The sequence below is a fragment of the Brienomyrus brachyistius genome, chromosome 23 (assembly GCF_023856365.1).
Source record: "Brienomyrus brachyistius isolate T26 chromosome 23, BBRACH_0.4, whole genome shotgun sequence".
In the NCBI taxonomy this organism is placed as follows: domain Eukaryota; kingdom Metazoa; phylum Chordata; class Actinopteri; order Osteoglossiformes; family Mormyridae; genus Brienomyrus; species Brienomyrus brachyistius.
In genome coordinates, this window is record NC_064555.1 from 14156222 (window position 1) to 14170958 (window position 14737).

Below are 14737 nucleotides of genomic sequence, written 5' to 3' on the forward strand. Positions count from 1 at the left end.
CACCAAAATACATTATTCATTTAGAAGTGAGGCACAGTTGGTGGCCACAGTTAAGTCATTTTCTTGGGTGAAAACAGATTAACACAGTGCAAGGTGATCATCAAACCTCATGACCAAATTCATATATAACTCATGACTCATCATAATTAATGCTCAGCAATCATTACCTTCCAGTAAAGGTTAAAACACTGCCAGCTATGCAAGGGGGTTGATCATGAGAAAGCTGTGATTAGTAAGAATTTGAGAGGATCCAGACTTGATTTACATCAACCAGTAATTTGAATGATTTTTATTCAATTTTAAATAAATCAATATCTAGCCAGAACCAACAACTGCAAAAAAAAAAAAGAATGCTAAAATGTCATGTGACAGTCTTTATGCATGCAAGAGGTTCAAATGAGAATCGTCTTGTATGTTATGGTTCAAGTCTGCCCTCATGTGGTCTTCCTGAAGAGCAACGTTTAACTTGAGATGTTTGTGTATGGAAACCAAACTAAAACCAAAGTACTCATCACAGTGGTTTCCATAACAACTTCCCACACACACACGGAAAAACATTATGTGATTGTATAATGAATATAACAAAGGTCAGATTTGTAGAGTCGATACACCAATTATTAAAATCAGCCCTATTGGAGGTTTTATCTACCGTAAAAACAAAAGTTTTGGTCACAAAACATAAGCCGAAGAGACATCCCTATCGAGGTCAGGTCACAGGTCAGTCTCTTTGTCTGCACATGATGCTAGATGAGAATGTTGACATTTAACCATGATGTCATTATGTGAAACCCAAAGGAATGAAACACACTGCCATAAAAACAGGAAACCTTATGCTTATTTTTTTTAATTCTTTAATTAAACTTTGCATTCAAACACTAAGATAAAACCATTTTATATAGCTTACTAAGTTTGCATTAAAAGATAAAATTTATTCAGTGACAGAAACAAACCAGGTCTGGAACAGTGGGATTGTACACACACTTGATGAGCAGTTCACTTGCGATTATCCTGCATTATGTAAATGAAGATCATAGCAGTGGGTGGGGAGCTCATTCATTGTTTATTTTCTATTTAATCTTCATGCTTTTTTTTTTTTTTTAGATCTTTGTTGGGTGATGTGAGATAAAGTTCGGTCGACTGGGTATCTTTGGGCTTCGTAACATTCATCGAGACGCGCAGGGCATGCGCAGGGGACACAAAGGGGACATGGTGCAGGGACAGACACCTGAGAGAGACAGGAGATTACGGGAGACAGGACGACAGAGGAGGAGCTGTCAGCGTCTCCGCTCGCTGCCATCGACCGGACACCTGCTCAGAAGAGAAATCTGCAGATGGCATAAAGCCTGCCGCATCCGAAACGGTGACAGCGTTTGCTGCTGGCTTCAGCTTGACCCGTGAGCAGCAGTGATGGGATTCTGTGAGTCAGCACCCATGCAGCACAATTCCGGGCCTTCCCAGAATCCCTCATTCCTGACCTCCGTACCGACTCTTTGGTGGTGCGATGACTGCCTAACCTTTTTCCAGAAGAACTACAAAACGACTCCTGTCCTTTGGGAGAGGTGTGCTTTAGTGTGACATATATATTTTTTGCATTTCAAACTGTACTATTAGCAAAACAAGAAAACGATCATGAACCAACACCCATTAATAAGCAATGTTCTTATTTTCAAAAGTCCTGCATAGTACCTGAAAATGAATTGAAAATAGTCTTTAAGCACATTACAGTGAATATGTCAACATAATCAAAATCATGCAAATATATACAGTACCAGTCTCAATCACGCTGAATAACATATATACTTTTAAGATAAAAAATAAATCTGTACCAAGAGATTAAATCATCCAAAACTGTTATCAAAAAATAAAGAACTCAGTTAATCTTATAAATTTAAATCATGTATCAAGTATCTTTTGGCTGAATGGATTATTATTATTATTATTATTAATAACAATGATGGACATTTTTTCTAACCACAACACAGTTCTTAAGAGGAAATTCAAGACAATGTTACCTGTAAGAAACACGATAAGAGACAAACAAAACGTACCTCATTTTTTTTTATATAGATGAAGGACTTTCTGCTTCATATATAAATTTCTGCCAGAAACCTTAAATGCAGAATACACAGGGTGGAGCTTCAGGTGGCTCCTCCATTAGCAATGTCACACACCGCAGGTGGCAAAAAGAAAAAAGCGGGAACAAAGGTGTGTGGTGCAGTACTGGAGCGGGCAGAGTGGTGTTACAGGTGCTGATCTACAGACAGATTGTAGGCCACTTGATAGAAGCTCCTGTGAACGCCAGTTTTGAGGTCAGTCAGCAGACAGCCTTGAAGAACCACAGATTCTGCCTCAGAGATTCTGAGAAAAACCCGCTGACAAAACAAGGCTTCTCAAGAAAGCACAGTCATTCTATTAGTCAAACCAGAATAGAAATAGAGTAAAACAGGCATAGTGCGCTGCACCCGTTTTGTGCCATCCAGCGGGAAAAGCAGACTCAGACTGCAAAAACGAGACAACATTTTGACACCCGTCTGATCTTGTACACCTCTACACCGCTTCTTTGTGAACGAGTATCACGCACCACCAAATACGCAATCCATAGTATATTACAAGTGATGTGACCTGCTCTCTGACCACAAAGGCAGACCACTTTAAAGCCAAATGTCCTAGAGTTGACTCAAACAGCAACTCCTACTGCAGCATCACACCCACGCTTCTTGGTCAAAGGACTCCAGTAGCATTAGCCGATAGTGCATCAGAACATCTCATGTCCTCCAATTCCCCCCACTGCAAGGTACGTCTGTTTCCATGAATGACAGCGCTAGCTTTCTTACTAATAAGTACAACAGTACGCTAATACACAATGTAGAAACTGCCTTGCAGATACTGCTGTATTCCTGTGATGGTCATTTACAAAAAAAAAATGTTACTCAAATCCCACCTTCAAAAGGCTCCAACTCCATATGTTATATACAGTAATTGAAAAGAAGCACTTCACATGGGCCGAAAGCATAGCAGCCAAATTATCATTCAAACATATATGGTTTATGTGTCATTATAAATATACATCTAAGCCTATATATAAACATAAATCAACTATTCGGATTGACTAGTATCACAGCGACCAAGCAACACTGCAAGATTTGCCATCTTTTTAAAACCTTTGTCACCGGCTCTCTGGATTAACAAATCGTATCAAGTTGAAAAGACAGCAAGTCGACAGATTAGCATTGGGTGTTCACAGTATAGCATCATCAGATATGTACACTGGATAGGACATTCACTCAGTCTGCAAATGATAAGAAACGTGATTGCTTTAAAAGCGCACTGATGCTGTAAATGATCACGACAGGAAGGAAAGGGGACAGTGAAATCATCTTGAAACAACTTTGTCGAAGTTTGGAACAAAAATCTAAGCGCTCGTCTCAAGACGTCAGCTAAATCAAAACACAGATGAGCAAATTGAATGCGATTCCCCTCATCTGATGCAATAATTATACCAAACTGTATAATAAAGTAAACGATGCTGTTAACACTAAGAGGACTGCCTTCATTAGACACAGAAGAGGACTTCAACACCCAAGTGTGCCATCATTCATAACGTCACAGCCTTCCCTGATACAGGGCACAGCCAGGATTACTTGGAATCTACATCATACTTACGTTTCTTACATTTTCTTACACTGCATGAACCAGCCAAAGCTCTTCAGGGCTTAGATTACTGCCTGACATTAACATACATCTCTTTCAGACCCAGACTGATTATACAAGGCTACAGACGGCTGCTACACAAACCAGTGAAGACCCATCGCCTTCATTATTCGGACAAAGAATTAGAGTGTCTGGCCATCTCGGTGGGCCAGGATGGGAACTATGACACAGAAAACTGTCACTTTAATGAAGGTAACCTGCTGAACGAATACAGAATGTAATTAATCTACAGGAACAGATACTTCAACTGGGAGAGGTATTATTTAAATGAATATAAAGGGTTGGTTGGGTAGCAGCATGAGGCTAATGACTGGAACAGCTGTTTACGGCGAATATATATACAGCAGAGCTGTCAGTGATAAGGGGAGCAACATCCTATCTCATCCGCAGACAGAGAAGGGCGTAGCAGCAGGACACTCAACTCCAAGTTTAAAAACCAGCTCCACCTACAGTGCTCTGCATGCGCTGCTCTGAAAACAAGCTGCGGCAAATTATGCGCATCTGTCCATTCTTCAGGATGCGGGGGATTCCCACCAACACAGCAGATTCATAAGGAATGAGGAATTAATCTACATTGTCCAACACCAGTGGGGAGAAAACTATAGGTATCTGAAATCGGCTTTGCAGATTTTGGGTCAGAAAATCCTCCAAGTCATGCCTTGAAGCAGTATTTGGAAACCAACAAATAAACAAAAACAGAAAATGAATTTCCAGAACACAGACTGCTACATACTAATACCAGCTAAACGTAAGGCATCAGGTGTCACATCATGGCAGTGATGTGGATGCCAAACACTACAATGTTATGCATTGAGGAAAATAAACTAACAGAAATACATAGAACACTTTCATACGGCCCCTACACTGCCAGCTTCCACACAACACTTGGTAAAATCTGACCATTAAAAGACAAGAGTTGAAAAAGAAAACCCAGCCGCCTTTGGAAAATTCTGATAAATAGCGGTAGGAAAATCCAAGCACGTGTCACTCAGATATATTTAGGAGATGACGGCAGGTTTTCACAGAGGGACGCATCACGGCCTCTTGCTTGCCGCATCTAGACTGCCAGGGGCAGAAGATATGTTCTATTCACACGGCCCTTCCCAACAAGTATCGGAGAGGTGGTGTATAGGACCCAGGGGAGACGACAAAAAGATAGGGCCTCCCACCTGCCTCGGTGCAAAGTGTTTGCTTTTCTGTGCCCTTTCCTCGACTCCGGCTAATTCCATGACGTCTTTGGAGAGAAAGTTTGGGGACGCAGTGCTAATAATAAAACAGAATACGCAGTACAACGGTATTAAATTTCCCTTTGTCCACGACGCTGATGAATGAAATAATTTAAAACCGATTATTGCAGATGAAGTAGCAGTAAGGGATGCATAAAGCTACACCTCAACGAGTCTGCATCCTATTTCCAAGTCGCCTCTTTGCATTACTTTAGTTTATTTCCTTTCATCTGCTTTATCTAATCAGCTAGTGACCACAAGCTCTGGTCCAGAATATGGTCTATGCAGCCGGACTCGCGACACCCCAACTTAGCTATTAGTGACAGATTTGAACAAGCTCTGACAATCCATCCTGTTTCCAGAGACCTAAGTGACAAAGACATTTATGATCACCAATCCCTCGTTTACATTCTAACGTCAAAACGACAACCGTCTATGATAACAGGTAACTAGGCACAGCATGTAAAACTAACCCTTTAACCAGGGTTACTGACCACTACACCAAGGTATTAAAAAGTGTATCCGGAGTAGTATGATGCAGTCCCGGAGAGAACACCGAGGGTTTAATAAATGAAGAGCTTGGGCCAAAAACCAGGACTCTTCAAAGAACAAGTGGAACTGACAGAACGCCCCCAAAACCACACATCAGAGGCCAAAAAAGATGGCCGATTTAAAATACTGTAACTTTGTTCAGGAATCCGTTTGTCCAAAGAGATCGTAGAAAGAACACTGATTACTGCATAGAGGGAGATGTTGAGACTCCTGGGCTTGTGGTAAGGGTGGAGGTGGGGGCAGGAAGCACATACAGGAAGGCCAGCCCCCACCTCAATGTCCCCCAGATACTTCTTTGCCCTCTGTGGCCTCTGGGTTGGCCATCTTGCTAAACTTCTCCAGGATGGCCTCGGGGCTGATTTTGGGCAGGCCGTTATCCAGGGGGCAGCCCTCCACCAGGCTATTCATGGGCGTGGGGGGAACCTGGCAGTCCTCCTCTGCTCCAATGTCCTCCGCCGCTGCCCGGTGTTGCCGCGATGCCGAGTAACGCCGGGTGCGCGTTTCGTCGTCCATGCTAGGGGAGCGGGAGGGGTCAAATTGGTCCTCCAATTCTAAGTCCTCCACATCCCCACAATGCACTGTTCTTCGCTCCCACTCCCTCAGGAAGTCCTTGATTATGGGCAACACTTTCTTACGGGAGGCCAGGGTGTTCCCTTGGAGGTAGGCTTTGACATCAGCATAAGGGCTGCTCATTGGAGACAGGTTAAGGCAGGGATTCTGGGCTTTGTCCAAGGCTTGGCTCACCTACAAAAGGCAAAAATAACCAGAAACAGTCCAACCCCGCAGAGAATTTTGCACACAGAATGTACTCAGATGAACCACATTGTGAGAATCTAGTCCTCTGCTGGTAGAACAGCACTTCATGGAGTCTCTCACCCCACAACCTAATTCAACACTGAATCACTGAAACTTATTGCACACTTTGTATCTAAGATAATACTTTAGGGTCAACAAAAAGTACAATGAAAACACATGTGAAACAACTGAATAAAACTCAATTACATTTATGAATTTTTCCAATTCATGGAAAAAGGTCATTTACATGTTTCCATATACTTCCAAAAAAACAGAGGCTACGCAAGGCAGGAGTCTTTGTAAGACTACATTTCCTGCCTGGAGTTGGATGACCTGACAAGTTACACTGATCTTGATTGAAACCCCCCCATCCCGATGACAAAGGTAAGCCCACAAGCACTGTAGTAACTGTGGAACAAACCAAAAAAAAGGGTGATCTGCTGTGGTATGGCATTTCTTACCTCCTCCCTGTAGAGTGTGCTGGAACTATAGACCGCTAGCTGGCGGAAGGGCTCGTTCTTCTCGTTGAAGGAGATCGTCATGGCAACCAGTAGGCTAAAGCGGTGCTTGTGGCAAAACTCACAGAGCTCCTGTTGTAGACATCTCCGCTGCAGGAATGCCTGTCCAGAGCAATAACATACACAAACAGAGCGTCCCTGACATCAATAAGGCAAGAAACAGCATTCGGCTTTCATTTCAGCTCGGCGTGAATCATTATCTATAGCCGACGAAGCTGAACAGGGGTATGGATCGTTCCTTCTTAGACCTTATTTGCAGAAATATACAATTAGTGGGAAGAAACAGGTGACATGCAATACAGCGGAATGTAAACTGAACCCAGTTCTCTTTTCCAAAATCTTTTAATCGCCATGCTTATGCATCCCATGGATGTTCTGCTGGAAAAACATGTCTGACCATGGTCTGCTGTTTAACGATCACAAGGTGGAGCACAAGGCAGCTGATTCAACTCATGTTGTACCTCATTTATAACTCATAATAATAATCATAGACCACAGAACGCATCTGAAGTCATATTTCCTTTTAAAAAACTGACATAATTATTATTTATTTTCTAAGTTGTGGAGGCACATACACTTTCTTTGCCCTCGCGGTGCATTCTGAGATTCAGCAAACGCTGCTGGTGACATAACATCAAATATATAGTCTCAAAATAAAGCTGATTGTTTCAATTTGATCTGGACCAATCAGGGAGTGACAAATATTTTTCTCGCCTCAAAATCACATTTTACTACAGAAAAAAGAACACCAGTGAAATAACTCCGGCTTTTATTAATAGTTTCATTGGCTGGAATTAAATTATTTGCAGTCGATTTTTTCGTGATTGTTCATCACTGCATTCTGAATGAGGTTCCAAATGTTCCCCCGGTTCTGCGGTCAATAATAATAAAGATAAAATCTTTTCTTTTTCCCCTGAGGTGGCATTACTGTTACCTCACTCATCTTATTTCTTATACACACAGAAAATAATGAATAATGAATGAATGGGTGACACCACTGTCTACTCACATCGAGCGTCATATAAACAACACTGACGGCCAGTGCTAACTCTCCCCCAGACACTGCCTTCATGTCCTTCAGCAACATCTGCTCTGTCGTCAGGCCTGGAATCAAATGGACCGAGAAGGGGTATCAGGGACTGTGTCGAGATGAACGCCACATCATTACTGTTCACGTTCTTCCAAGGATACAGTGCACAGGCAGTCACGCCGCAATGGCTGAAAAGGGACAATGAGTCGAGCTCAACCTGAAACATCGAACTTGGCGGTCTGCAGGGACTGGAAGAGAGCGCCCCTCGGAGGCAGGTCCGGGAAGCGCGACTCCAGCCAGACAGCATACTGGCTGTCTTTGGGTGTCACTTTTCCCGCCTCCGGGGCCATGTTCACACAATCAAGGACAATGGCTCCTACGATGACAAAAACACAAAAGAGTGTTTAACTGTCTATTATCACACTGGGTAGAAAATGAAAGATCTTAAAAGACATTTAATTAAGGCAAGTTTTAACGCCTGATGTAATAAGAGACAGTGCATTTAATCAATTATTATTTTTTGATGATACAGATGTAAAAATATACAGGTTAGCAGATTAAATTTAGCAGCTAGTAACTGAACAAACAGCCCATTGTCAATGTTTCAGGGCACATCGAAAAAGTGATAACGTTAAGAAATTTAAATATAACTGCGCAAATGACACAGACTCTGCAGATCTCCCTGAACGTGTGGGTTGCCATGGGGATTACCATATAAGAGTTGTGCCACCTGTTGGTCCAGCACCTCAGGAGCTTTCTGGGCAATGCGCTCAGTCACTAAGGTGGAACATGAGCCCACCGTCTCTACGGTTACGGGGCAGAGGCTGGACGGTGTCCGCTCCAATTGGTGATGGTCGATGACCTCGAAGACCGCCGTCTCCAGGCCACTGTCAGAGCTGTCGGGTGGGTGGGGTGGGGGTCATATCTCAGTGAATATCATACATATACGTAGGGAAAATATTTTTTTCTTTTTCATGCTGGTACCTTTTTTTACTTTTAAAACTGGCCACATTGCAACCATTACCAGACTGAAGAATTCCACGATATAATCCTATATCATGCTTGCACAATCTTTCCCCACCAATCAGATTACTTCTTATTTGCACTATGACCACAGTATTCCAACTCAGTGTATGACATCACGCATCATATATCTGAGGCTGACAATTAAAGACACTTTGATGTAATAATGAATTTTACAAATCAGATATGTAAAAGGGGTTCAGCAATGGGTCCGTAGGAGCATCCCAGTGCCCGCATTACTCTGCTACTACTCTCACCTGTGCAGCACGTTGTGATCCACCAGCGTGAGAGCCAGCTGCCCCGCCTCGTGGAGCCCCGCAAGGTCCACCTCATCCCGGAACAACAGCACCTCCGGTGGAAGGCCACACTGGCGCAACAGGAACGTGTTGTCTGTGCGCAGCGCCAGCTCTGCTCGCCGGATGTTCAGAAGTGGGACAGCCACCTTTCCAGAGCTGCTGGACGTCTGCGAAAGTAGGAAGGATTAGGCTATGGTGGCGTCTTATTCCTGCAGAGCATTTACAATCCCCTAATTAATCCACAAAGTCATTAAAACATTTGAGTATCATGTGGAACAAACATCCAAATGGGATCAATGCCTTGTAATAAAGGTCTATAAAGAACCATTGCTAAGCACAGCTCGCCAATATTCACACTGCAATGAGCGTTTGAGCGGAACTGTGTGCAAACATCACAGATCACTTTGTTGCTAATGGTAACACAGAAAGTGAGTCAACGCTCATTAACCTGGACCCCCATTCATCAATACACACTTAATTGACTCCCACATCCAATGACCGGTGGGAACCTCAGTCTCTTACTCTGCCTTATTTATTGTACCTTACGAACACTGATATGCGCTACAGAGCAGGAACATTTGTTCAGGTCCCTGTTGACTTCATTTCTGTCCAGTAACATAAGCTATAAAAATGAAGATCTATTCACCGAGTTCCTGACATGCATAATGAGGCCTTTGTCAGAGGAAGCAGCCACTGTACCCACTTTGTATAAGAAATATGCGAAGGCGAGAGCAGACACCATGGAGTCCAGGTCGCAGGCCTCGTTCCCCAGGATGACGTGGACCTTCGAGCCATCCTCTGAGCAGCGCTGGGAAGAAAGCGGGGTGTCAGAGACTCCATTTTTATGCTAATGCAATTCTGTGTGCGGCACCTAACACCCAACCACACCCAAAACTCAAAAGAGAACATTTTTAGCATCGGTAAGCTAAGCTTGTTGTACTTAGATGGTACCGCAGGGCAAAAATTCCGGCCAAAACTAATCATCAATAACTTCGCTACAATACATCCTTCAAATCGGAGAAGCCTAAAAAGCAAAAGAAAAACTAAAGTATAGAACAATCACATCCCTTGGTGGACTGCAGGGCGTGGACCAAACACACTTTGCCAGAAGATGTTGATCGATGGTGATGAGGTACAAGAACTTCACAGCTGCTCTCTGTACGCCCACCTCATCCCCCACGACCTGTCCATCTTTCAATCAGTGTGAAGAAAATGGATGGACAGTTGCTGTAGACACACAAATAACTACCTAGATCAGCAGCAGCTGAGCACTTGATGTCTCTGGACGACTACAAATACTTCCTCTGAATGGATTATGAACAAATCATCTCCTCTCATCCAGAACAACTACTCAGCCGTGCGTACTAACCTCTTATCCAAACAGGGTCACATTGCCCGTTGATACAGAATTAGCAGAGACCCTTGATTCCCCCGCTATCCTCGAAGGACGAATCCGAAAATACGATACTCCATCTACAGACACTGTTGTGTGATGGATGCTCAGTCCATCGATGCTGAATTAAGTCCCCCATCAGTTCTCCTGACTCTGACATACAGTGCTTAGATGAAAAGGCATGTAGCATGCCCCGGCTGCTGGTTTGCTTGGTATGCATAAAAAAGGCGCTCCAGGTCGCTATCAGAGCATGGAGCATGGAGCAACGACCACTTTAATCTGAGAAAGGCCACGGAGGTAAACAATAGATAAAGCAAACAGTGGTGTGCTATGAGGAGGAGGGGCATCATTTGTCTGAGCAGAAAGCCTTAAACCATGGCCAAAGGTTGGAAGGAAATGAGCCACATGGCTCTAATCAAGCATGAGTGAAAGAGACTTTATGGAAGAGCGGCCTTTTGCAAAGAGAAGACGCAGCGTCCACTAAAATGATTACGAGAAGCCGACCCAGGTGTAGATCTTGTGAAGAAATCATCACTGGACACCACAGAGAGAAAGAGGGTCGCTAGTTAACGAAAAACTGTCTGGCCCTCATCAGTCAAGATGAGCGCTAAGGAAAGATAAAAGGCTTGCAAGTAAAATTAGCATTTGCAGTGTTGTGTTTTGTTTTTGTACTGATTGCGACATTATTGATCATCGATTGACTTTTCCAGTCAAACATTTTTTTGAAAAAGAATGAATGTGTTCCTGCCAGGACCTAAAACCAGTAACTCGTTGGTCATGTCCTGACAGCTGTGCTCACCTACTGCCCTAGCCCCATTTACCTTACTGCAAACTTTTGATTAGAACTCAGACATGACACACTACGTGCAGCAGGTTTGGATAAACATATCCTCCAAGTCATAATTACACCAACTTGTTAATAAATTAATAGCAGGTTCCCTTTGATGAACAGACCACCCCGTCACTCAGATTTTCTCAATGCTCAGACAACCTCTAGACCAAAACATGGCATCTCCTTATTGGCTGATAGGCAACGGTGTAGCCAGGAAACTAGACTATAGCTCTGGCTGGCAAGACGCAATTCATGCTCCCCGATGCTTATTCAAAACAGACAGATGGAGGCACGGTAACTCAAGCCAACGCAGCCGTTCCATCTCAGTTAGTCCCTCTCCCCGCAGCACAGTGAGGTGTCATGGAGAGGAACAGGTTTCTGCAAGGCTTCAGTCCTACACACACCTCCTGAAGCATTTAATTATAAGTCAGGCAGAAACGTCATAATCAAACCTAACATGCCTCTGGTGTTTCTGGGCTCACATGAGAGTTATAAAGTTTTCGTTTTTCTTATATTTTTAGGAGGAGCAGGTACCAGTCCAGGCTAGAAGGAGAAACAAATTCCTCCAGTGACCTTCCCAAGCTACAGACCATGCCTGGTCACGTGAACAGGAATCAGTGCCATCGCACCTCAAAGCCATCAGGGCTCCCGAATCACACAGACTCTGTACATGTGGCATGATTATCTCTTCGGACCGTTCCAGTAGGGAATTGTAAGGTTTTCCCTTTGATGGCACATTCCCCAGGACTCAGTGGGACACAGGTGGGCTGGTGACATTCACATGCCCGGAGGAGGAATGCCAACATGTGCAGCTACTGAGATTCAAGAAAAGCAGCTGTGGAGCCCCAACCCCGAACGATTCAGAAGTGGATGAAGAAAAGAACCACGCAGCACAACTCTGCTCATACCTGCCAGGGCCACAGGCTGGCAGCAGATGGCACATGGGGATACTCTTTTACCTCCCAGCAGAGGCGGCGCCTTGCCAGCCAATATGCTGGCAGCAGCTGCTCAAAAAAACAAAGACCTTTAATGTACGGTAGTACAATGAAAGTTGCTTCATTACTAGCTGGAGTTATTCAAAGGGCATCAGCCACGGTTTGCAAACTGAGGGAGTGAAAAAAAATCTGGCCGCTAACCCCGTACACACATACACCCTACGTCTTACCTCCTCTGCATCTCCCGTTATACAACACATCGCCTACAACACTGACTGGCAGATGTGGTCTTGATTCCGGTCTGGAAATCCGCATGCAAACAGTATTCAGCAATACACATAATAATATACAGTACAAGCTAAAGGTGTCCAGCACTGATTTTCTACGGGTCCTATCACCTGAATTTCACCGGAAAACCACGTTATGTTATCTGCTGTTTAATAAACATAAATGAACTACAGGCGCTCCGACGGGTGACGAAGGTCCGTGTTATGATATTACGACCTTACGCTGGGTAAACGTTTTTCACTTTCAGTACATTATTAAAAAATACATGAGGTATTCAGCCCTTTTTATATAATGTGGGGTTTGTGTTAATGATTTTGCCCAACTGTAGGCTAAAGTGAGTGGTCTAAGCATGTTGAAGGCAGGCCATAGGCTACATTATGATGTTTCTTAGGTTATATGTACTGTATTAAAATCATTTTCAAGTTTGTCGAAACGTAACCTCATCGAAAGGGTTGTACTTGGGAGCAGAAATCGAAATCAAACCTGCAAAACTCCCTTCTACGGGGCCATGGTCGAGCTGCTGCTGTGGTAAAAGGTACAATAGCTTTGGCTACTCGCCTTAAACAGGCGACACTCGGCAGCGATTCTTCCGCAACTTCACGCAGCGGCAGCGTCCACATGGGTCTCGCGTTTAGTTAACATTCGGTGTCGCATCGCTCCTGAAACCGCCGGATCGAAACCACAACGGAAAAAAGAAAAACGAACAGTTCTCGACACAATAAATGATGTGAAATACAACTTAAAGATATTTCCAGTATTACTCATGGCAAATTACTCTTAAAAGACACAGTCCGAGGGGGCAATTCGTAATTTTAAAGCCTAATACTAGTAAATGCACAGTAATGTAGATTGCACACTTTCACGATCACAACAATGTAATGTGGTCCCAAGACTAAAATATTAAAAATGTAACATAACCATCGAGACTACTTATGAAAATAATAAAATATGCTTATAGTAATCACTGCCAAAATTATGCAGTGAATTACAGGCCGAATTCACTTAAATCCTGTTTTTGAATGCGTGCTCAAATAATAATAACGTCACGGGTTTTAATGTAGCCTTATAATAATCACAACTGCCTTACAACTAGCGTAACTATTTACCTAGTCCCTCTGTCTCCGTTAACTAATATAGCGGACGAGCATATCCTCTAGTTCAGCCGTTCAAACTACACAACAGAATCAGCGTTTCGTCGTGCAAAACTCCCAGGACAAGGCAGCACAGACCAGGAATACAAAAGAAAACTATAAATAGCAAATAGATCACGGTGACCAGCTATTTCCATCTAAGACAGGCACTGCACTTACCTTAAGTGCTTCGCTACAGCTCCGTAAAAACCCCTCCATTTTCACCAGAGATAAATATGCCCGTGATATTCTGCTGGAAAGCAGTATAATTGTTTTCGCTCCGCTGTCAAGTGGCGGTTGGGCGCTCGTGGGATGCGCTTAGAGAGTGACGGTAAAACCTCCCAGCCTCGAACTAGCGGCGAGTTCACGGCGATAAACAAGGCGCCTGGCTCGCGGGCGCCGGGGACGAAAGCGTGTTCACGACAACGGTCTGTGCTGCGCGCACGCAAGCGAACGCCGGCGGCCCTCGAATGTCAAGAAGCATCGCCATGTGCGACAGAAGACTCGCTGTCATGCAGCGCGACGTGGCACTAGAAATACTCCAGCCTTCTTAAATTATATATACACAATATATAAACACGTGAATAATCGAACAATTACTAAACAGAGAATATGTTTTTACTTGCAAAATAAATCATTCATATAAATGATTTTTACTTATTTCATACATTTGTACTTCTAGGTGTACGTGTTTGATGTTTTGTGTTTCTGTGCTGTCTGTTTTTGTTACGGGTTACTGGTTGGGTGGTGCGAGTAAGATTTCCTGTGTACAGATATACAAAGCGCAAATAATTTTGACTCTTGAAACATTACATTATGCAGTAAATTTAGATCAGACAAAATCTATCATTAAAGCCACTGTGGGCTTTATGTCGTAGTGTTTTGGAAGCGTGATTTATCATTAGGGTACAAATATATGGTTTGTTTTATTTCCTTTATTCAGTGCATAAGGGTATCAATAAACGTTGAAATGTACGTTTGTGATGATAACTTTTTTTTTTCGAAATA

At 43.4% G+C, this 14737-nt stretch overlaps 1 protein-coding gene across 2 annotated transcripts; it reads right to left on the reverse strand.

Moving 5' to 3' along the window:
• Positions 1-1052: 1052 nt before the first annotated feature.
• On the reverse strand, positions 1053-14219 carry prune (prune exopolyphosphatase). Of its 2 annotated transcripts, none has more exons than XM_048993590.1 (8): positions 13910-14219; positions 9855-9959; positions 9113-9318; positions 8544-8728; positions 8050-8208; positions 7812-7906; positions 6746-6904; positions 1053-6233 (listed from the first exon to the last, which is right to left on the reverse strand). In XM_048993590.1, exons 1-8 carry the CDS (start codon positions 13946-13948, stop codon positions 5763-5765), a joined length of 1419 nt encoding a protein of 472 aa, XP_048849547.1. In that variant the 5' UTR covers positions 13949-14219; the 3' UTR covers positions 1053-5762. The 2 variants fall into 2 exon arrangements, with proteins under 2 accessions (XP_048849547.1, XP_048849548.1); XM_048993591.1 differs by lacking the exon at positions 13910-14219 and adding an exon at positions 13158-13170.
• Positions 14220-14737: the final 518 nt, after the last annotated feature.